At 42.2% G+C, this 24,142-nt stretch overlaps 1 protein-coding gene across 7 annotated transcripts in view; it reads left to right on the plus strand.

Moving 5' to 3' along the window:
* Positions 1–24,142, plus strand: part of scn1lab (sodium channel, voltage-gated, type I like, alpha b) — a 40,534-nt gene that overhangs the window by 9,020 nt on the left and 7,372 nt on the right. For 4 of the 7 annotated variants that reach the window (XM_039793357.1, XM_039793358.1, XM_039793359.1 and 1 more), the window contains 20 exons: positions 1,170–1,288; positions 1,585–1,674; positions 2,028–2,156; positions 3,007–3,098; positions 4,781–5,077; positions 6,118–6,181; positions 7,162–7,303; positions 7,763–7,969; positions 10,399–10,674; positions 11,707–12,048; positions 13,443–13,575; positions 13,752–13,990; positions 14,118–14,291; positions 14,787–15,143; positions 15,346–15,867; positions 19,076–19,211; positions 20,201–20,355; positions 20,931–21,104; positions 22,059–22,181; positions 23,193–23,471. In XM_039793357.1, the coding sequence (XP_039649291.1) occupies positions 1,170–1,288; positions 1,585–1,674; positions 2,028–2,156; positions 3,007–3,098; positions 4,781–5,077; positions 6,118–6,181; positions 7,162–7,303; positions 7,763–7,969; positions 10,399–10,674; positions 11,707–12,048; positions 13,443–13,575; positions 13,752–13,990; positions 14,118–14,291; positions 14,787–15,143; positions 15,346–15,867; positions 19,076–19,211; positions 20,201–20,355; positions 20,931–21,104; positions 22,059–22,181; positions 23,193–23,471 (4,050 nt within the window). The other 3 variants (XM_039793361.1, XM_039793363.1, XM_039793362.1) reach the window with 3 other exon arrangements.

Below are 24,142 nucleotides of genomic sequence, written 5' to 3' on the forward strand. Positions count from 1 at the left end.
TCTTCTATTTCTGTAAAAAACAAAACCGAAATGATTTGTGTTCATGTTTAAGTTTACATTATTATATTCTTTTATTTTATTTTTTTCTGGTTGGTTTCTTTGGCTCGATTATATAGTTGTAGTTCGGTTTTAGTTTTCTTGAAGATTTTAGTTTTCTTAAGTTTCAGATACCTACATTATTTTTCACTGCTTATTCATATTTTGGTTTGTGTTTACTAACCCTGATCTGATTGGTTGTGACTCCCTCTGTTGGGATTGATGTGCTAGTTGTGGATGATTGACTCCACCTGTGCAGTAGTGGCTTTATAATTAAACCCAGCTGTGTGTGGCGTGTGGTTTGGAATTGCCTGTGCACACGCTGAGGAAGGGTGCTGCCCGAAACGTCCCTAGTGGGGCAATAAACTCAATCAAATTGGAGCGCTGTCCTAGTAGCTCTATTCATGATTATTCACTTTTAGGATCCAGCACCCAGCCTTCAAAGTTTTCTAAGTATTCTACTTGAGTTGAGCGTGTCCAGTCCTATTTTTTTTAACAACTTTATAGTGAAATGCCTGTTTCTTTACTCCATTAAATTCAAACAAATTGGCGACATTATCATTTGGTATTTCAACAGGTGAGATGCAAAACCCATTTCAACGGTAATGTGATCAGCCAAGGCAGAGCCTTAGCATTTAGCAGTGGTGCTAAATGCTAATGTAGCTGCTGTGCCAGTTGATCTGCAGTGCCAACATGTCTGGCTGCCTGATCGGTGGACTGCTTAGTCCTTTCTCTTCTTATGTTAAATCACACATGACATGATGAGCAGACACTATAAGACCCATGCAGATTTATGAAATGTCATTTCAGTGTGGTTTTACCTCCCCTGGGTGCTGCATATCTCATTTATTTATATATATATATATATAGCAGCTCCACTGGAGCAGTTGGGGTTAAGGGCCTTGCTCAAGGGTACCTCAGTGGTGGTAATGAGGGAGGGACAAGCGCTGCTCTTTTCACTTTCCCTACCCAGATTTTATCCTGTTGGTCTGGGGATTGTACCGGTGATCTCCCGGTCACAAGCTCGCTTCTTTAACCAATGGGCCACCACTGCCCCAAATAAGGTGAGCAGGGACAAGACAAGGCTTTGCATGGTACAGATTTTAACCAATTTTGTTCTGTCTCTCTTTCAGACCTTCATAGTATTGAATCGCGGGAAGGTAATCTTCCGTTTCAACGCCACTCCTGCCTTGTACATCTTAAACCCCTTCAACCCTCTAAGGAGGGTAGCTATTAGAGTTTTAGTGCACTCATATCCTTTCAGAGTTTTCTGTGGACGAAGCTTGATTTGGATTAAAGGGTTTACCAGACAAAAGAGGGATTTAAATGATGACGAAGACTAAATGTCATGATTGGTTTAGACTTTATATGCAGACGTTATATCAGGCTTTACTGCTGCTGACAAGTGGAAGACATTTTAGATCTTGTATGAATGACTATGATAGCTGTCAGGTTTGGTGGTAGTGTATCACACATAGCATGCATGAGTACAGTGATTAATGTTTGAAAACACAAACGCTATATTGTGTTCCTTGACTTTGTCTCTACGATGTTCAGCATGTTGATCATGTTAACCATCCTGACCAACTGTGGTTTCATGACCCTCAGTAGTCCCCCGGAATGGGCCAAGAATGTAGAGTAAGTTCACATTTTCGCTTCACTTATTTTGTGGTTTTACATTGCAATATACATTAATTTGTCCTTTGAACCTGATCCATAACGCAACATATTTCCTGCCTGAATCCCCCAAAGCATGAAGGCAAATATTGGAGATAATGTAATAATCAAGGATCCCATCAAGAAAATGGTTGACTAATGAGATGTAGGATGCAGTGATAGATGTAATATAAAGATTCAGTACTGCCCTGCATACAGTGAGTCTGTCACCTTACCTCTGAGCGATGGAGCCGCTAACCAACATCATTATTTCTCCCTGTGTGGCTTTTCCTCCTCTTTCCCCACACTTCCTCTCTTCCTCACTTGTTTATTAGGTACACATTCACAGGGATTTACACCTTCGAGTCCCTTATAAAGATCCTGGCTAGGGGCTTCTGTGTGGGGAAGTTCACTTTCTTGCGGGACCCGTGGAACTGGCTGGATTTCAGCGTTATCCTCATGGCGTAAGTATTCTGACAAGCATAATTAGGATCAATTTAACATGATCTGGCGTAGATTAAGAGGCCAAATGCTTTTAACGCTAATTGGCACAGCAGCCCACTGTGAATGTGAGGAGAACAGAGAGAATGAAGAGTATGAGAGAGAGTAATAAAATCTGCAGCTTAATTGTGTACGTTTTGAAATCATGGCCAGAAATCTCTCCTCTCTGTTATTATGGATGTGAGCCCCCAAAGCATGGATGATCCTGGCTTATATTTTGTCCAACGCCTCAATGGCTTCAGCTTGTCTTGAAAAACTACAAAATAAAGCCTTCGGCATTAGGTTACACTCTGAATGTTAGTTCATTTTTTTGTTATCATAGTATTTGTCGCTGGTCGCATAATATAAGACTGCAATCTTCTCGGAGAGATTCCTGTAATTCCTAATTTTATGAGAGGTGGATTTATTTTTCTCAGATGGTGTGTAATGGGTGTCTGCCTGTGTATTGCTGTGTAGTAACTGTGCATTTGATCCTGCAGGTATATAACAGAGTTTGTAAACCTAGGCAATGTTTCAGCTCTGCGCACGTTCAGAGTATTGCGAGCTTTGAAAACTATCTCAGTAATACCAGGTAAGGCTGTCCCCGCCTGCTGCCAGCACTCCTGCCATTTGTCCTCTGTGTGTGACCGTTTGCCGTTCCCTCCTCTGCCCTCCCCTCCCCATGACCCTTCTTTTGTCTTGTCACGACATGTGTGTGGGTGCCTGATTTGTGTGTGCCTGGGCGTGTTTGCGTGTGTGTCCCACACCTTTTCCAAAAATACCCCTCTACCCAACTCCCTCCCTCCCTCCCTTCCTCCCTCCCTTCCCTTACAGATATGTCACAGAGTTTGTGGACCTGGGCAATGTCTCAGCACTGCGAACCTTCAGGGTTCTGCGAGCCTTGAAAACTATTTCAGTCATCCCAGGTGAGAGAGCTATCAAGGCCCATAGGGTTAATGAAATGCTAATGGCTAACTGGCGTTTCGCTAACATCCAAGCACCCCTGCCCCCCCTTCGCAGCTCATCTCACTGTAGCTAAGCCTAATGATGCCCGTCGCCATCCCTCATGCTGCCTTCGTCCCAAGGCCAGTAAAAGCTGGAATCTGCTCCAATCTGCACAGATTGACAGGATTCTTAGCTTTTAAGATACATCCTTTAAGGCAGAATTCGTTTTGGTTGAAATCTATTCTTGCCTTGGGAGACTTACAACTAGACTTTGTGTACTATTTTTTTTTTCCTTTTTGCATGAGACATTGCAAAAGCCGATTTTCTGGTGGCAAGTACTTGCGTGTGTAGGATTCCTCCTTACCTTGTTTTCCTGTGCATGTCTTGTTCAATGTTGTGTGTTTTGGGAGAAATTGTGATATGGTGAGTGGGTAATGGCATTCAAACACTAACCCTATTCACATCACAAACTTAAAAAAAAGGTCATATGTAAACCATCCAGGAAAACATATCATTGGCTCTTTATATAAAGAAGATCATCTAATTCCACAACATACATTACATATTCTAGCTGTCACGACTACATTTGGACCCCCTTGAAACATTTTGAGCTTTATTTGTGTTGCAGTGCAAAGCCTAGTACAAGCGGTGCTAGCACATGTTATTTTCCCGACCTTAAATGCATTTCGCTTGTCACTTTTATATTTATATGCAGAGCACAGTGCACATGGCACAAAGGTATGAGAAGAGGTGTAAGATTGAGAGTGGAGTTTTGGTGAAAATGGATCTTAAGTGTTGAGAATAGACATCAAAACACCAGGTTGGGTTTTACATTTTGGGAAATAGGCCAACTGGCTTCATTGATGGGAGTTGGATAAGAAGATCGATAGCACTCTCGTGTTTGCATGCCAAACATGAAGCTACAGCCAGTAGGTGATTAGCTTAGCATAGAGACTGGAAACAGCTAGTCTGGCTCTGTCCAAAAGTAAAAAATAAATAAATAATACATCTTCCATCACCTCTAAAACTCACTTTTAACACGCTGTATCTCATTTGTTCAATATGTACAAAAAACAGTCTAGATTGAAAGTTTTAGAGTTAAGCACTGGAGCCTTTTAGGTATCAGACCAGTAATGTGACAACCACCCTCCAAATATATTTACCACTTCACTCAACCCTCTTGTGCATAGTGCTGTGCCTATATAGATAAAACGTGTGCTTGGATGTGTCGTCATTGACCTTGTGCACATTACTTAGTACTGTGCGCTGGTCTTTGCGACGGCACTAAAAAAGAGCTCAATTTAACTTTTTTAGTGGCTTTCTAACAGAAGACAACAGCACAGATGTATAGATTATTATAACACGTTATTTATTAACGATCACTTTTCCAGAACCTTATACCATAGCACTATAATAGGCATGAGAAACCTAACTTTCTCTAGTGCTTTATCCATGATAAGCAGCGATCCGTTTCAGCCTGGTTCCTGTATGACTTCCAACACTTCATACAGGAACCTCCACTGCAGATCCCCCTGGCTGCTTGCTACCATGAGCTCTTATTAGCAGCAGCTTTTCTATAAAAGCGTGTGGCTGTAATTACCAGTCAGTAATCATTCTGCGATGTCCCCCCTTCCCACCACCCCTTGCCCTCTCTCCTGTTTAGGCTTGAAGACCATCGTTGGCGCACTGATCCAGTCGGTAAAAAAACTCTCAGACGTCATGATCCTCACCGTGTTCTGCCTCAGCGTCTTCGCCCTCATCGGGCTGCAGCTCTTCATGGGCAACCTGAGGCAGAAGTGCGTGCGCGAGCCCATCTACAGCAACGCCACCAACAGCAGTAACGTCACCGCCGACACCACGATGCTTTTCAGCAACAACACCCTGTTGGACATCAACGACGCGTTTGTGCAGAACGCCACGGAGAGCTCCTTCAACTGGACGGAGTACATCAGCGATGAGAGTAAGCCGAGTGAGGCGGCATGAAAGTGCTGTTGCATGTCTCCCAGGCACACGGGTTAACCGGGGTCAAGTTAGCGTCTGCCCCAGACGGGCCGAGTCAGATACTGGCTAATTCATATGCAGAGATGGGTCATGGCGGTGGTTTGCGTGGGGGAGGTCAGGCACACTGGCCCACTGCCATGATAAGGAGCGACAGCCATGGCTGGGAGCAGGGGCTGCGCTCTCTAACAAGGGCTGGTGGGAGACTGCGGCAAATGTGGCGGATAATCGCCACAACAATAAAACCCTCTACTTTCACCTCCTCACTACCCTTCATCATTCTCCCATGGCCCATCTGTGTGGCATGAGCCGCCTAAAGTGCCGGAGGAGGGTGAGTCAGTGACTGCCAGCAGGATATTGAGGAGATGTGCACCAGCTACATGACAAGCAGATGCCAGAGCAAGAGGAGGAGAAGAAGAAGGAGAGACAGGCAGAGCTGATTACAATTGCATTGATCTTATAGTCTGGCATCTTTATTGCATCAATGAGATTTTATTTCCAAAAAAAGTCTGGTGTGATTGTAATTTTGTGACAGTTACGTGGTAGATGAGGACAGAGTGGCCGTGACTGCATCAAAAGTCCCGTGCTTACACAAAAAAACACACCAAAAGGATGACTAATGTGGTTGGGTGTTAAAACAGACAAATCACCATCCTTTCTCTCGGTCTCCCAGACAGGGGTGTAGGACACAATTCTGGGCCCTGTTGAAAGGCATTCTCTATGGGCCCCTCCCTACATCCACAGCTATTCATTGTAGCGTCTTTTTGGGCCCTCCTCACATGATGACCCTGGGTGCTCAGTCCCCTTTCCACCCCCCAGTCCGACACCCCTGCTCTCAGCCAATGTACAATATTACACCACACACAACAAGTGAAGAGAACCCCACAGGGTGCATATTGTCTTCCTGTTCCCTCATCGATCTTTTCTGTTTCCTCATATCCGCAGCCTCACTCCTGTGAAGTTGCTCTGACTGACTGTTCCTCTGTCTCCCCTCTCCTCTAGGAAATTACTATTACCTCCCTGGCCGTAGGGATGCTCTGCTCTGTGGGAATGGCAGTGGCGCCGGGTAAGGCTTGACATGTTTTATTTATATGGCCAATTAGATGCACCACAAAGCTGAGCATACACAATTAGTGTCGACACTCGCCACCGCTCTGATGCCTTGCAAGAATCTAAACTGCTGGTTAACTATGAGTGCATTTCATTTAATGTGTTTTGGCAAATGTTGAAACTCCTTCCTTTCTGCTTACGTTAAGGGAAGCTTACTCATTTCAGTTGATAATTAAACCATTAATCAGTGCAGTTCAAAGACTTGTGACTGAAATCAGAATCATATTTATTACTAAAGTAAGTTTTCACTTGAAATGGATTTGCCTTTGTGTATTCTGTGCATACAATAAACATATTAAAAAGGGAATAAACAATAAGGCAAAGTACTGCAACAGACAAGAACATGAATATAGAATAGATATTTTACAATAAAAAGTTATGGACATAACTGTCTTAGAAATGGAAAAAAGGAAGGCTGTAGGGTTTAGTGTAGGATGTGCAAAATCATTGATTAGTGGATGTGCAAAAGTTCACATTTGGTTGGATACTAAATTAGTGACACTGATCTTGGAACTGGCGATTGTATAGCTCTTCTGTGCTGCCGGGTTGAAGATGTGTGCGAAGCATTGATGTTTCGCCAAAAAATACACCTTTTATACCAAAATATACCTTTTTATTAAACTGCTTCAAAGTCTTCATTATATATATTATATGTCTGGACAGACATGGATGTGAACTGCTCCTTGACTCGTTGTCGGAGGCATGCAACCGTAAGGCGGTAATTCTAGTCAATGCTATGTATTTCAAAACATTTTAAGATTTCATGTAAACCATGTTGCCCTCAGAACATTGTAACTCGATTATAGTTAATTTGCCCTCATCTGTGCAAAAACCAAGAGGTACATTTGGATATGAGCTTTATGGTAATATGTTAAAACACTCAACATGCCACCTCTAATGCAAAGTGTTTTTCATAACACCTGTGTGTCCTGACAGGCTCTGTCCGGAGGGCTTCATATGCATCAAAGCTGGTCGTAATCCAGACTATGACTACACCAGTTTTGACTCCTTCAGCTGGGCGTTCCTTTCCCTCTTCCGACTCATGACCCAGGACTTCTGGGAAAACCTCTACCAGCAGGTTGGTAGAATTCATTTCTGAGCATTACAGAATTGCCGAATTTGCTTGTCCCTTGGGTATATTTACTGTTTTTACTATCTTATCTGTAAAGGTTGTTGACAGTGAACTTCACAGAACGTTGGTAACACATATCTTTAAATATTTCATTTCATAATAAAAGACTTGCCTTCAAACAGTAAATATCTGAGCAAACATACCCAGTTAGTTCTAGAAGAGTCTTTTCAAAAGGGTGTGTCATTCTGCAATTATAGACCAGGCCTGTTATGTAAGGCTATTCTGTTTTGTACTGCAGCAGTACAATGCAGCAACTTGACAAGTCACCAAACAATGGCATGACCACAACTGGACACAATACAGTGTATTGTGTTACTTCAAAGACTAATCTATGGCAGCCTTCTTTTACTCTCATACATAGGTAGATTTTTTTTAAATAAATTCTGTCTCTCTTGGATCTATCAGACTTTGCGCGCGGCAGGAAAACCCTACATGATCTTCTTCGTGCTGGTGATCTTCCTGGGCTCCTTCTACCTGGTCAACCTGATCCTGGCCGTGGTGGCCATGGCTTATGACGAGCAGAACCAGGCGACCATCGAGGAGGCCCAGCAGAAGGAGGAAGAGTTCCAGGCCATGCTGGAGCAGCTGAAGAGACAGCAGGAGGAGGCACAGGCAGGACATTTATCTTTGTATGCTCAGATTTCGTAGAATTGAGATACAGGCCACCAGTTGCTCTGTCTGTCCATTTCATACGAGTGAATATCTCAAAACATTTCATTTGAAAATGAGTTGTGAGGAAAAAGGGGTCCTTTTGAGAAGCGGAGAGTCCTTTTAAACTGAAGTTTTAAACTGCTAAAGCGACGGGGAAGTTTTAGGAACTCTGAATTTTTGGAGCACGTAAAATAGTCTGAGTATTTCATAACATAGACGAGTGGCTGGGAGAATCTCTTTGTATCTATGTAACTGGGGAGACTCTGTTGATTCTTGGGCTTATACTGTAGTCTTGTGCTAGCTGCCAAAAGTAGCGTTGCCCCGGGCGACCGAGGGATTCACTGTCCTGGATGACTGCTGACACCCCTCTGCTGCTCCCTCAGGGGTTGGCAGTCCTTGGTCGACCTACAGAAAGAACAATTAGCAGCTGGACATGGAGTGCAAGTGAAATCTGGATAATGGAAATAGAAATAACCAGTTATTTTTTAAGCTTGTGACAACAAAGCCAGACAGTCTTTCTGTCCAGCGACATGTGTAACATACGCCCGAATGCACAGGTAGACAGTTGAAATAATTGTCTAAAAGTAAACTGTTGAATCAGTAAGCTAAATGTATTCAGTAGATGGTAAAAAGGGTTAGTTCTTAACACTCCATGTGGTAGTACTATGAATGTACACTTGACAGAACTGACCTAAACCTAGGCAATTCATGTACCTGTTAAAGATTCTTGTAAAAAATATCCACTTCTATGCATTGTTACTTAACATCCTCTTTTAAAATCTACTGAAATGAACACATAACTGGTAGAGTTGATGACGGGGCACTTGAGATCATGTGGCAGGGATGTGGGCATTGTGTGACCCCCCCCCCCTAAAAAAAGGTTGGGAACAACAGTGTCTGTATAAATAGTGTAACATAATTCAAAAGCTTTATTTTCCTTTTACGTTCTGCATTTCATTGCGTACAATACTACACCACATCTTTTCCACCTCCTCGTCATTAGTGGAAGATCAGATACATTCTCTTGCTTTCTGTTTCCTTTCAGACCTTCTACAACACCTCTGTTTAAGCCTTCTAATCTGCCAGACCCAACACTGTCTTATCAGGCTTGTGCACATTCCAATTGCTGTTGTTAGTTGAGCTAAAAATGCCATGACAGACTCTTAAATCATTTTTGCTATAGTGCTGTACGTTTTGTGGGACACATGAAGAATTTCTCTCCATTAGAACAAAGATAGAAGATTAAGTATAAAACTCTAAATTAAGTGACATACTGTATTCACATACAGTACAGGCCAAAAGTTTGGACACACCTTCTCATTCAAATGCGTTTCCTTTTTATTTTCATGACTATTTACATTGGAGATTCTCACTGAAGGCATCAAAACTATGAATGAACACATATGCAATTATGTACTTAACAAAGAAAGTGTGAAATAACTGAAAACATGTCTTATGTTTTAGATTCTTCAAAGTAGCCACCCTTTGATTTTTTATTAATAAGGGGGAAAATTCCACTAATTAACCCTGACAAAGCCCACCTGTGAAGTGAAAACCTTTTCAGGTGACTACCTCATGAAGCTCATTGAGAGAACACCAAGGGTTTGCAGAGTTATCAAAAAAGCAAAGGGTGGCTACTTTGAGGAATCTAAAATATAAGATATGTTTTCAGTTATTTCATACTTTTTTGTTAAGTACATAATTCCATATGTGTTAATTCATAGTTTTGATGCCTTCAGTGAGAATCTACAATGTAAATAGTCATGAAAATAAAGAAACACATTGAATGAGAAGGTGTGTCCAAACTTTTGGCCTGTACTGTAATTATTGGATATGCAGAGTTGGTGATATGTTTGGCAATGCTGTAAATTCATAGACCTCTCCTGACATCACCAGCTTTTACCCGTTGACATCCCCCAACCTAGCCTCTCAGTAACCTTTCATGAAGATAACACAGCACATTTCTGTGGAAAAAGCCTAATATGAAACAGAGTGCACTTGGTAGTAAATCATAGTTCTTAAGGAAAGATGGGTTAGGGTTAGAAATTCCGCGCCTCTAATGTTTTTCTAAACAGTGATTTGATCAATGTTGATTGGCGTCTAAAAGTAGAATTTCCAACTTGTTTATAAAACAAAAAGGCTGCTACCTATCCCAGCATCCACACACTCTTACTGGATGAATATTATAAATGCAAGAATTTTGAAATGTTTTGGTCTGCATGAAAACATTCAGGCGTCCATTTTTAGAAGGTGTCTGGGGCTTATTTGGCTCTTCATGCTGCTGCTGCTCTCAGCTGCCAGGCTCTCTCCTCCGCTCCAGTCCACCAGAGCCTTTGAGACAGGCACGGGGTCGCCATGACAACTGTGTTTGTGCTCTGATTGGCTGGCAGGTTGCCGCGGCAGCCGCCACGGAGAGTGGAGAGTACAGCGGGAGAGGTGGCCCCACCTCGGAGTCCTCCTCGGGGACGTCTAAGCTCAGCTCCAAAAGTGCCAAGGAGCGACGCAACAGGTGGAAGAAGAGGAAGCAGAGGGAGGAGGAGGAGAGGGGGGGCCGCGACAAGTTCCACAAGTCTGAGTCTGAGGACAGCATCAAGAGAACTAGCTTCCGCTTCTCCATCGATGCCAATAGACTTTCTTATGAAAAGAGATGCTCCTCACCCAACCAGGTAAATACTTCCCTGACAATTAAGTTTGATAATTTGTCAGTGACTGTTCCCTGAGAAATTATACACATTTCACATCATGCCAGTGATATACATAAAGCTACAACTAGGTAAACCCAGGGATGACATTTTACTTTATTTGCACCTACAGTATCTCACAAAAGTGAGTACACCCTCACATTTTAGTAAATATTTCATTATATCTTTTAATGGGACAACACTTATAGAAATTACACTCTGCTACAATGTAAATTATTAAGTGTACAGCTTGTATAACAGTGTAAATGTGCTGTCCCCTCAAAATAACTCAACACACAGCCATTAATGTCTAAACCACTGGCAACAAAAGTGAGTACGCCCCTATGTTAAATTCCCATAGAGGCAGGCAGATGTTTATTTGTAAAGGCCAGTTATTTCATGGATCCAGGATACTGTGCATCCTGATAAAGTTCCCTTGGCCTTTGGAAATAAAATAGCCCCACATCATCACATACCCTTCACCATACCTAGAGATTGGCATGGGGTACTTTCCATAAGATCATCGCTCACTGAAAATCAAACCAGCTATTAGGCTAACTGAAATAAAACCAAATAAACAATTGTATTTAAATAGTTTTAAATAGTGTTTGTTGGCTGTGGCCGTAACAACAATATGTAATGTGTTAATTAGTGAGCTTTGATTCAGGCTATCAGTTTCTCCGTAGAAACATAAGAGTGATATCAATCTTTTTATCTAAAGTAAATGAGTTTTATTCCAACAATGTCGCACTATTCCTTTAAAGAAGCCGCAATAAATATCAAGCTACATTTACGGTTACGTTTGTGGCATATTTCATCATTCTTTCCTTTGCTTCCTGCTCGGTCTAACTACGTCCCTGTCCTTCCCTCATTTTACAGAACCTCCCAGCACCTAATGTGTCATTTTGGTGTATTCCCTCTATCCTCAAAGTCTTCACCAAGTATTCCAGGACTCCACACCTCTCATCATCTCTCTCTCTCTCTCTCTCTCTCTCTCTCTCTCTCTCTCTCTCTCTCTCTCTTCTCAGTATCCGCGGATCCCTTTTTTCGCCTCGGAGGAACAGCCGCGCCAGCCTATTCAGCTTCCGCGGCCGGGCGCGCGACATGGGCTCCGAGAACGACTTCGCCGATGACGAGCACAGCACCTTCGAGGAGAGCGACAGCCGCCGGGGCTCGCTGTTCTTGCCGCGCCGTCTCGAGCGCCGCTGCAGCGCCGTCAGCCAGACCAGCCTCGGGGCGCCGCGGGTCATGCTGCCCGCCAACGGCAAGATGCACTGCGCCGTGGACTGCAACGGTGTAGTGTCGCTGGTCGGAGGAACCTCTGTAACAACCTCCCCTGTAGGTCTCCTGCTGCCTGAGGTGATGTAACTGTTTGTTTCATGCTTTATTTTCCCATTGACCAGCTTCTAGTTTATTCCCCTTAGTTGCTTTTATTCCCACCCATTTGTTCTCATGTTGATGAATGATTAGCTTTGTTTGAAACCGTTCCCTCATTCACTATTCCTTATATAGTGTTTATTAAACAGTGAACTATATAGGGAACGATCAAAGGAGTTTTCTGACACTCACTGAAAGTATCGTTGTGTCAGTAGATGCGCCGGTTATTTGTGTGACGGAGGCGGGTGCGCCAAGCATCATCTAAATAATCTAACATCTCTGAAACAAACCGAGCACTCAGGAAATGTAAACCCGCTCCATTTTTCCTTTTCAGTTTTTGCGGGTGCTTCTGCTTCTTCTCCTCTGGGAGAAAGTTAGCTGTGCATTGTGGGTATTTCATAGTGGACTATATAGTGAATGAAACTAACCGCGGAGAATTCAAACACCACTACAAAATGGCCTATTTCCATGACAGGGAACGGTTTCGTCACGTAATGGTATGAGTTCCTTTTTAAAGGTCCTGCACATCCTCGCAGGATTTTCACTTATTCTGGCTAATTAGAGCGGAGGTTGAAGTTGGATGAAATCACGTGAGAATGATTGTCTAACCTCCCCTACTCTAAGAGGTGCAACAAAACTAATTAGAGGGTCAGACAAAGGGTCAGTCAAGTAGGGTTTTTACATGCCCACCCAAACATGATCTTTGTATTTTGTTTTGTTTTTTAACTTATTTTTATTTCCTTTGCAATCAAACGGTACTGTCAGCTGTTCAGAGACACAATACAGGCATAAATGTCTTAGGGGGTCAGTCCATGGATTTCAGCATCCTCTTAACATCCACTCATAGTTCACAGGGATGAACGGCATTCATTCAGCAACACAGGGAAGACAGATAAATGTACACAATTTAAACAAAATAAATAAATAAGCACAGGAAAAAGAAAAAAATAGTAGTGTTCTCATTTAAATAAACCATTCACGTGAATTGTTTCACTAACACTTAGGTTACATCATTGGAAAAATTAGGTAATGATTGGCGACCATTTAGTCTATTGTTACCTCTATTGTGTCACCGTGGGGGGATCAGACCAGGTCTAATCAGGCAAATAAGTGAAAACACCTCTGAAGGCGAAGCATGGGTGTGTAAGTCCTTTAGAATACATGTTTTGAAATAATCACACACGAAACCAGGCTGCAATAGACTGTCCCTAAATGACTTCCATGAATTATAAAATGATAAAATACTTCCAATGTTTGTTCTCATAAGCTCAATGTCTGTTTGACTTGTGTACTGTACACATCTCCCTCTCTGCTAAGTATTGCTCATGAATCTTTTTTTTTTTTTTTTTTTATGCATGTTTTTTTTTCTCCTCCAGGGAACCACTACGGATACCGAGCTCAAGAAACGCCGGTCAGGTTTTCGCAAGCCATCCATGGATTATTTAGATGAAACAGTGGCCAGGCAGAGAGCCATGAGTGTGGCCAGTATCCTCACCAACACCATGGAAGGTCAGGATCACGCCATACATTTTTTGTCCTTAGTCTTCTTTGTTCCTGTCTTGAACTTTATGCCATGGCCTACTAGTTCTGGAGAAAACTATAAGGACAGCATATGAAGGAATAATCTTACAGAAATACGTTGAGCATTTCATTATAATGAAATGTGGTCATTTCTCCTTTTCCAGAGCTTGAAGAGTCAAGACAGAAATGCCCCCCCTGCTGGTATAGATTCGCCAACACCTGTCTGATCTGGGATTGTAGCCCCACGTGGTTGAAATTCAAGGACATCGTCTGCATGATGGTCATGGACCCATTTGTGGATCTGGCCATCACAGTTTGCATCGTCCTCAACACCCTTTTCATGGCCATGGAGCATTACCCCATGACTAATGAATTTGACTACGTACTCTCAGTTGGAAACCTGGCAAGTATTATGTGATATGCTTACAAACTCTGAGTGGACAAAACCAGAAGAAAACATAAATGTAAAATGTCTCTCATGATGTAGATTCAGTTGTAAAATTAGAATGTTGCCCCCTTTTTGTCATTAGGTGTTCACAGGCATCTTCACAGCAGAGATGTGCTTCAAGATCATCGCCCTGGATCCCTACTACTACTTCCAAGAGGGTTGGAACATCTTTGATGGTATCATTGTCAGTCTGAGTCTGATGGAGCTTGGCTTGGCCAAGGTAGAAGGCCTGTCTGTGCTCAGGTCCTTTAGATTGGTAAGAGCACTGGCTGAGTGATATCTTATTACAAATGCTGCATTACATGATTCATCTGCTCCGTAGATGAGAAAATTGAAGATGTACCTGTACTTCTAGGGTCAGGCCACGATGGCTTTCACAATAACATTCATGTTATTAATGAGGTAATGATGTAATGAGAGCTTTTGTGCAGTACATGAGAGGTCCCACTGAGAGTTGTTTTGGCCTTTGGGATACAGTGTGTCCACCTGATTAGCTTTGTATGACTGTTGCTGTGCTGCTAGACTATTTAAGGAAATGGTACAGTATAATAAAATGTTGTTCTGCTTAAAGCAAAGCGTCAACATTTTGGGAAATGTGCTTATTTGCTTTTTTGTTGCATAAGATTGATACCACTCTTTATGTATATAATATCCATATAGAATACAATAGTATGAAAATATGTTTATTTATTGAATGTTATAGAAGAAATCCAGAAAGTCCAACTGTGCTTTTCCTTTTGTTTCAAAACAGCTGAGGGTCTTCAAACTAGCCAAGTCATGGCCAACGTTAAACATGCTGATCAAGATCATTGGTAACTCAGTGGGCGCTCTGGGGAACTTGACTCTGGTGCTGGCCATCATCGTCTTCATCTTTGCTGTTGTGGGCATGCAGCTGTTTGGCAAGAACTACAAGGAGTGTGTGTGTAAGATTTCTGATAGCTGTGAGCTGCCCCGCTGGCACATGAATGATTTCTTCCACTCCTTCCTCATCGTGTTCCGGGTGCTGTGCGGAGAGTGGATCGAGACAATGTGGGACTGCATGGAGGTGGCTGGACAGTCCATGTGCCTGATAGTCTTCATGATGGTCATGGTCATTGGAAACCTGGTGGTATGGGGATCTTCCTCTATATTTCCTTTCTATAATCAGGATAACACTGTTAAGATTATGGCAATAGTTTGCTTCAGATTTTGAAGTTTTTGAATATTTTGTTGGATTGGTTTTAAAGTCAAGTCGTAAGGCACATATGATCTGTTTGTAAGTAAGGTCAAATGGAGAGCTCTTTCCTTGCCTAATGTCCACTTCTTCCCAGGTTTTAAACCTGTTCCTGGCTCTCCTTCTGAGCTCATTCAGCGCTGACAATCTGGCAGCAACTGACGACGACAATGAGATGAACAACCTGCAGATTGCTGTGGGCCGGATCCAGCGGGGCATCGCATTTGTCAAATCCAAAGTGCGGCAGTTTCTCCAGAGCCTCTGCTTTGGCCGGGCCGGTAAGGGCTCCGGTCTGGCGGAGGAGATCAAACACCTGGACGAACTGCACAGCAATGGCAAAGGAAACTGCATCTCCAACCACACTTCAGTGGAGATCACCAAGGACCCAAGTGGGGTGTACATGACAGAGGACAATGGACGACCAGGAGGAGGGCTGGTAGTTGGGGTTGGTGGGGACACTACACCCAAGTACCCAATGGAGGAATGTGACTATTTGTCATTTATTCATAACCCCAGCTTGACAGTCACGGTGCCCATCGCTGTGGGCGAGTCGGACTTTGAGAACCTAAACACAGAAGATTTCAGCAGCGACTCGTCGGATGTGGAGGGCAGCAAAGAGGTAAAATTAAAGACTTTGATTAGATGTCTGCCAGTTTGTAGGAAACCTTTTGAGTCACACAGCTTTTGTATTTGATTAGCTCCTTTTTATATGTGTAATAGTTAACACCCAACGCAAGCCAGTTGATGCTTGAATGTCAAGATTAGCATAGCAATGGCCTTTTCAGAAAATCTTCCAATAGTCAAGCAGTTTGAAAATAACATATCTGCTGACTCATTTCAACATGCATCATGCTGTGCTAGTGAGGGAATCTTCTTGAATTTTTACTCAGTTCTGAAGCCCTTGGTAGCAGAAGAAGCCATGACAAATAATGACTCAAATTTGCTTTGGGCTTATGTAGCAGGTTCACTTTCTACATGAGCTCATTAGTGTATGTGTCAGTAGATTTGTGCACAGAGAGACTGCTTCATTGTTCCATGTTTTAGGTGAAGCAACATGCATAATGCATGTGTTAAGATAACATTAATGCAATTAACTACAATTTAAGAAAAACAAGTCTTGCTTGGTAATTCATTGCCTATTCTAACAGAGCAAATGCCAGATTTGCTGTTAAGTGTTGCCAGGCTGACCTGGTGATATCAACTTGCCACTGTGGGTGTGGTGCCAATCCCCTGTGATTCAAAACAACCCAGGAGACTATTTCTAGCCATGGCACCACATGTTCCATATACGGATCAGCAAATGCTCACTCACGTCACTACTGATCTTAACACCCTGTAGCCAGGGGTAGGTGAATTGTGATTATCAAGCACCAGTTCAAATCAGATATAAGAAATATAAATTTATGCATTTCAAGTTACATAATAACAATTTGGTGTGTGTTAGTTGTGTGCAATGAGTGTCAAGTGTCAGTACAAAAACAGCATCCCAATATTTTGCTTTGCTGTCTATTAAGGAATATGCTTTCAGGGAAATGTATAAAGTGCTGTGTGGCTAAAGTGTTCTCCCACTGTGCCTTATAGCTGACCAGTGAAAGCACACTTGTGGTTGTTTACTGGCTTATGGTGTGTTTGACTTACTTTGTTTAACCCCCCGTTTGTTATTGCAGCTGTGTCAGACGCTCTCAAGGTTTTCAGTGAGAGGAGAATTGTAAGACCACTTTATTGTACCATAGCACTAACCATGAGGACTGCCTATGCCATTTACAGACAAAAAACATATTTTTCTCATACTTTCAATGGACTGCCCATATTCGTTCTTTGCCTGGTCTGCCCTCCGCCCCCCCCACCCCCTTTGCTTTATACCAACCCTTCCCCGTACAGCAGCACACCCAATGCTGTAATTGTTTTCCCTTTACACCCCCCCCCCCCTTTCATAATTTATCTCTAAGCATCAGGCTGTACTGCAGTTACAAACCATTACGAATGAGCAACTCCACATTTTCCATTGATAGACAAACTCATCTAACATGATCTTTGCTTTTGAATTCATTGCTTGGTTTTGACTTGTTTTTGGGTCTTGATTACCATCCAACACTCTGAACTTGAGAATGAAGGAAGAGAGGAGGAAGATAATAGAGGGGGGGAGATGGAATGGACAAAAGTAATTTGTCTGGTTCATAGCCCATGCATACACACATGGAATACTTGTGTGTACTTGTTTTCTATGATACTCAAATGGAAAAAGATGATTTTTTTTTTGACAGAATTCTTTCCAAGGAGATCATTTTGAAACTCAAATGAATCCATTTTTTCAGGTTGGCAAAACCGATAACACATGGCAATTTATATTAAATTAGACTTTTTTTATGACGATGATTTTAAATTAGGGTAATTTCTTATCCTTCTCAAATATTGAATAGAAGAAACTCATCCCAAATTACATTGAATCCTCCCAGAGATGGTGCATGTACACAAGTATTGTGGATTAGCCAGTGCTGTTCTATGTGCCTCTACGCCTGGGTTATCCACTTTCGTTCCACTGCAACTTTCTCATCACCCAACTTGTACAAATATAGTAAAATGCAAACAAAATCTGCCAAATAAAAGCGTGTTAGGTTAAGCGTTAAGCCTCAAATAATCTATGCCCAGAAAAGCTAAAATAGGTCTCTTGCTGAAGGAGAGAAAGAGAAACCGGTGGGAAACACCCCTCCAGAAAACGCAATTGTGAGCAGCATGCTTCCATCATTCCCATGCCGTATTAGCTGGGTCCCACGGCAATCAGAGCTGCTGCACTGTCTAGGATGACATGTTCCTGTACTTCAAGCCAGACAGACAGATCAGACCATATAACATTATGTTTGCCCAAAGAATAGCAGAAAGGAAGCCTTACAATGCCAAAAGGTCTCACTATATGCAGATGATGTTGTAATGTACCAATAATGCAAAAACAAAGATCACTGCATTTTAGGGTTGCCAGGGTTCAAAATTCAGAGTTGGCAAGGAAGAACTTGAAAACAGTAACAACCTTACATGTGTTACATATTACTGAGAAGGATGAAAGTATGGGTATGCATTGGTGCTAATTCAGCATGTTTTATAAATGGGAACACAAAAATGCCAGACCACATGCTGGCTTTTAAACAGTGCACAGTACTGGTTTTTGCTGGTAAGCTAATGTGGTCAACCGTCTACTTCAACACAAAGAGAAGAAGCTTGTACACTGCTTTCAAGGAATGGAAATAACGTGTTTTCATGTCACTCAGGAAAATGTTCAGCAATCCTTCTGTGGGTGGATTCTAGCTTTTTTGGGTGGGGGTTTATTATTCATAGAAGTAATTTTGAAAATGGGATAATTTATAGATACATTGATTTGAGGTCATTTTTCAGTGGACATGAAAATACTTCAGCACACGTTCTGCTTGGTACTATTTCAGGCTTGGATTGATAATGCCCTGGAATACTGCATGCACTCTTCCTCGAACTGAGGTCAAATCAAACGTACCCACAGTGCAATTCCGTAACGCCAACCTCCTTATGCCTATGTGTTGCCACATAATCTGATTTGAGCCATCATATGCAACTAATATCAAAGCCTGTAGGTACATTTGATCAATGATGCATGTGATGATAATACAGTGACTTTATTGAGCCCGACTCTGTGAGCATTTACAGTGCCTAGTCTCCACACTAAGGTATCTATAGTTGTGGCACTGGAGTACATGTGAATGGAGAATCACAATGATAACCAGCTCAGACAGTTGGCTCCCATAACCTCTGTGGTGCTGCATTGTAACTTTGTGTTCTCATATACTTCCTCATCCATGCAGAAGCTCGATGCAGAGCCCCATCCTCTGAGCTCATCGGAGGGGAGCACAGTGGATATACGCCCCCCAGGAGATGGGGTGGATTCAGTGGAGCTGGAGCCGGAGGAGTCACTGGAACCAGAGGCCTGCTTCACAGAGGGTGAGAGGGATATGAGTAGAGCTGGGTATCGTTAAAAAAAATGTTGATACCAATACCATGACTTTGATACCGGTTCCTAAACAATACTTTTTTCCATACCAATTTTATAAAATCCATTTTAACAAAAAGAAATTTCAACACTACGTAGCTCCTACTACGTGAGCACAGTCTCTGTTTTTCCTGCCTGTCTCTCAGCGTGTAACGTTAGACAGCCAATCAGCAGCGTTATTAGATCTTGGTAGAAGCATGCTGCATGCTTATTGGCTCACTGACCTGGTTGACACAGGAAATCTGTGTCTTCATCTGATGAGATTTACTCCTTGAGTATTGAAATTGGGTATTGAATGACAATGCATTTTTCGATACTCGATACTATAGAAGCAATTCGGTCAGTGCCTGAAAAGGATTGAATTCTGTACCCAGCCCTAGATGTGAGGGTGACAGGCAGGGAGGATGATGGGTAGTGGGAAAGTGGGGCAAAGTGAGAAAGGTGGGAGGTGAAATGCTTTCAGAGCACTTTTCAAATCACATGAACTTATTTGTGCATTACACTGGTGTGTTTTACTCACCGCTGAGTGACAGTGAATACAAATGCTCAGCAGTACAGAAAGAAAACTAGTCTGTGGGATTGTCTTGGTTTCTAATGGAACCTGACATTTAGTCTGACACACCTCCAGTACAATTCTGAATCTGCAAGTACCTCTTCAGTCTTTCATGAGTGTGGAATACAGAAATGAAATATGACGATTCTGCAATGGTTTAATGGCACTCAAACGGTAACCGTAGATAAGAACACAATCAGATATAAATTTGATATTGGACTAGGTTTGTATGAAAACTTGGCTGTAGAAAAGCCAAGTCATGAAAAAAAAGATTAGGTTTTTTTTGGTTTAATCATGCAACCACCTTTAGTCAACATGGACCCCATATTAATTCCTGTGGCCATTTCTTCTGCCTTTTCCCCCCTTTTCCCCCTCCCATGCCTGCAGGCTGTGTGAGCAGGTTCCAGTGCTGCCAGATAAATGAGGACGACGACCATTTTAAGACCTGGTGGACACTCAGGAAAACCTGCTTCATCATAGTGGAGCACAACTGGTTTGAATCCTTCATCATATTCATGATCCTGCTCAGCAGTGGAGCACTGGTAAGCAGGTGCTTTTGTATGCATGTGCATTTACCTCCTGTTGTGACCTAAAATATTTTTTATTTATTTATTTTTGTAAGTGGTTAGCAGTGTTATAGTACTCAAGATAGATTTTGGTCACTACCAATTTTTGAAGGTTTCATCTCGAAATCAACCTCATTTGTACTTCTCGTCTCGGTGGCAGATAATCAGGACTCTAGATTTTATTTCAAAAGCGGTCTAGACCACAACTGCAGGGATTGCTAAACTGCCTCTGCATTGTCTGATTTATGCCTAGGTGTCAAAACTTGCAAATGCAACCAATAACCTGCCTAGAAAGTGAATGCGTGAGACAGGACAAGAAGCTCTGGCTGTCTAACACAAATCTGGTCTTGACTTGGTCTCAAACCCTCAAAGTCTCGTTCTCGATACACTCTGGTCTTGGTGATGACTTAGTCTCGGTTTAGGTGGTCTCGACTACAACACTGGTGGTTAACACTGACACATGACAGGAAGCACCTCAGCCCTGATCACACCTAACTCACAACTCATTGTTTTCCACCAGCAGTCTTTACTATTTATTCCATGCTGTACAGGCATTTGAGGACGTTTACATCGAGCAGCGGAGGACCATCAAAACAGTGCTGGAGTACGCAGACAAGGTCTTCACTTATATCTTCATCCTGGAAATGCTGCTGAAGTGGGTGGCATACGGCTTTGTCAAGTATTTCACAAACGCCTGGTGCTGGCTCGACTTCCTCATTGTAGATGTATGTATTTTCAGTCCATCTAAAAAAATAAAGCTTCCAATCTGGCGTTAAGTCGAAGGCGATTTAGACTCTAAAGAATTGTTTGACGTTTTGGGAAATACAGTACACAGTAGTCTACATTTAAACTGCAATAAAACACAAAAAACACAAACGCTATAAATAGAATAAGTTCTAGTCTGTCAAAATGACGGACGGCCCTTAGATTGTTCTATCATTGTTAGAAGAAAATTGGTGCATACAAATATTTGGTTAACAAGACCAATGATTTAATATGCTATTTAATCCTTTATTTATTTGACATAGGTTTCTCAACAGACATTTTGGCCAGTGATAATTTCATCTGCCGGATACACATCTTCTGCCGCAGGCTTAAAATGCATCTCTTCCGACTGCACCTTGGAAAAGAAAAAAAAATTCCCTTACACTTTTATGTGGCTCTTTGTAGTTTGTTATTTGAAGCTAATGTGCTTGCTTGATTCTTGCTGTCTGGAGTTTCTACAAGGTTGAAAGCACTTAATTGGAAGTCACTTTGGATAAAAGCGTCAGCTAAATGACATGTAATGGATAACTACACGTGATACTGGCAAAAAGCCAGCATACACTGGCTCACGTAAACCCTGGTACAGACATGAGCGTGGTATCTATCTTATTTAACTTGTGGCAAGAATGCAAATAAGGATATTTCCCAAAATGTCAAACTATTCCTTTAATGTTTATCATACAGATATAAATACCATTGAGTCTGCACAAGTGACTGTTCATTGTTGTCTTTATCTCAAATTGTACTGTACTTTTTAAAGACTATAAATGCATTATTATCTCTTTAACCAGTGCAGACTAATCATTAATGCCTAATCAACCATCTTGTTCAAACACTCAGACTGGCGCAGTGCAGAGGGACCTTTTACTACTCACCGTTCACCCTGCTTGTCTCTTCTCATTACCGTCTCTCAGGTGTCCCTGGTCAGCCTTGTAGCCAACGCTCTGGGCTACTCTGAGCTTTCCGCCATCAAATCTCTGAGGACACTCCGAGCCCTCCGGCCCTTGAGGGCCCTGTCTCGGTTTGAGGGTATGAGGGTAAGGACATGTTGAAATATTAAAGTAATAATAAATAGTAAATTTTGATTGTTTGTGGGCTAGCTGACAACCAGCATGCCAGATTAAGAAATTTAAAAATCTTTTTTAGAATATTAACCTTTTGAAGCTAGACCATCTTCAGCTAGCCCATGCATTTATTTTATGAAATGTTAATGGTGTTCTAGTCATGTTATTTTTATTTGACTTGCTATATGTCAGGTGTGCTTTTCCTCTGCTTTAGGCTGCTAAAGGAAAATGCCAGTATAATTTATACTTCCATTTTAAGAATCTCAGATTCTTCAGGTTCAACGTTGGATGTCTAGGAAATGGTTTTAGCATGTTAGGGGGCCTTACTGTCGTAAGACTGCATGCTTATTACAGCTTCTGTAGAGTTATCTTATCCCGTAATTCAGCACTGTACCTCTTCTGTCTGCATGCCTTTCTGCACATTGTGTTAATGGACCACTGTATATAGCTGCTCTCAGGCATTGTTCTCTGACGTTGCTCGTGTGGTGCCTTTGACCTGTAATTTTTTCTTTGTTGTGTGTCTTTTTTCATTTACAGTCAAACAAAATGTTGTGACTTCATCCCGCCTCTCTAAGGTTTTTTTCTGTTTTGCTTTTTTATCTATCAAATGTAAACTTTTTCACCTATCCACCTTCATCTTTCCAACTGTCATTCTGTTAAATTCTCTTTGTAGATATGTATGGTGTTAAGAGCTTTATGTGTGCAGACATTACATATTAAATACAGCTTTGAATAATATAGGACTATGAAGTTTTTTGAGTCAGCCTTGGCTTTTGTTCTGAAATAGCCACTCCGTAGCATCAGCTTTACAGCTCAATCAAATCAGGTGTCCACCTTTTGTTATTTATGACCAGTTAAGTGATTAGATGATCGTAATGGCCACTCGTCTCAAATGAAACAGCCCTCTCTATTTTTGGCAAGCAGAGACCTCGGTTTGACCGTCAGGAGAGCGCTGAGTTTGTCTGTGTGCTTGGCCCTCTCCAGGTTGTGGTGAACGCGCTGCTGGGGGCCATCCCCTCCATCATGAACGTGCTGCTGGTCTGCCTTATCTTCTGGCTCATCTTCAGCATCATGGGCGTCAACCTGTTTGCAGGGAAGTACTATTACTGCGTCAACACCACCAACGACGAGGTGTTCCCCATCAACGTCGTCAACAACAAGAGCGAGTGCCTGAACTTGGTCAACGACAGCGCCCGCTGGAAGAACGTCAAGATCAACTTTCACGACAACGTCGGTGCTGGCTATCTGGCTCTGTTGCAAGTGGTGAGTTTAGCCTCGGTGACACAGGCGGCATTATGAAGACAAAATGTCTATATGTATTTATGATGCAGTTGAGAGCTACTAACAAACAAACTGTATTCTTAATCGTCACATACACACAGTAGTGAAATTCTATTTCTGCATTTTAATCCATCCTAAATATATTAGGAGCAGTGGACAGCTAATAGCATCTGGGGAGCAACATGGGGTACAGTGTCTTGCTCAAGGACACTTTGACATGTGGCCAAAGCCTGGGATTGAACCGCCAACTTTGCAGTTATGTGGAGAACACTCTACCTCCAAGCCACAAGTCATTTTTTAAATATCATTTTTCGTATGGTTTTTGTGTAAATTTGCAATTTTAATTGTTTTAGTCATGCAACAGTAAACTCTGATTGGACAGATAGTCTAACTAGCTGTCTGGATCTACCCTGCAGAGATCTGAGGAGCAGTTAACCATAGTCCTCATAAATCCACCAGAGTTTAAAATTCCAACACAAAGAAAGCGGAAGGTATTGGACATCAGGCCGAAAAGAGGGTCATCGGGCAGAATTTCCTGCGGCACCGGAGCAATCCCGGAAGTCGAACGTCGTGGATATAGATCAATTGCAAACCTTAGAACAGTGGGGTGGGAAAGTCAGGATCAGTGGTGTATGAATGCCACGGTCAATGTG

This window comes from Perca fluviatilis, chromosome 24 (assembly GCF_010015445.1).
Source record: "Perca fluviatilis chromosome 24, GENO_Pfluv_1.0, whole genome shotgun sequence".
In the NCBI taxonomy this organism is placed as follows: domain Eukaryota; kingdom Metazoa; phylum Chordata; class Actinopteri; order Perciformes; family Percidae; genus Perca; species Perca fluviatilis.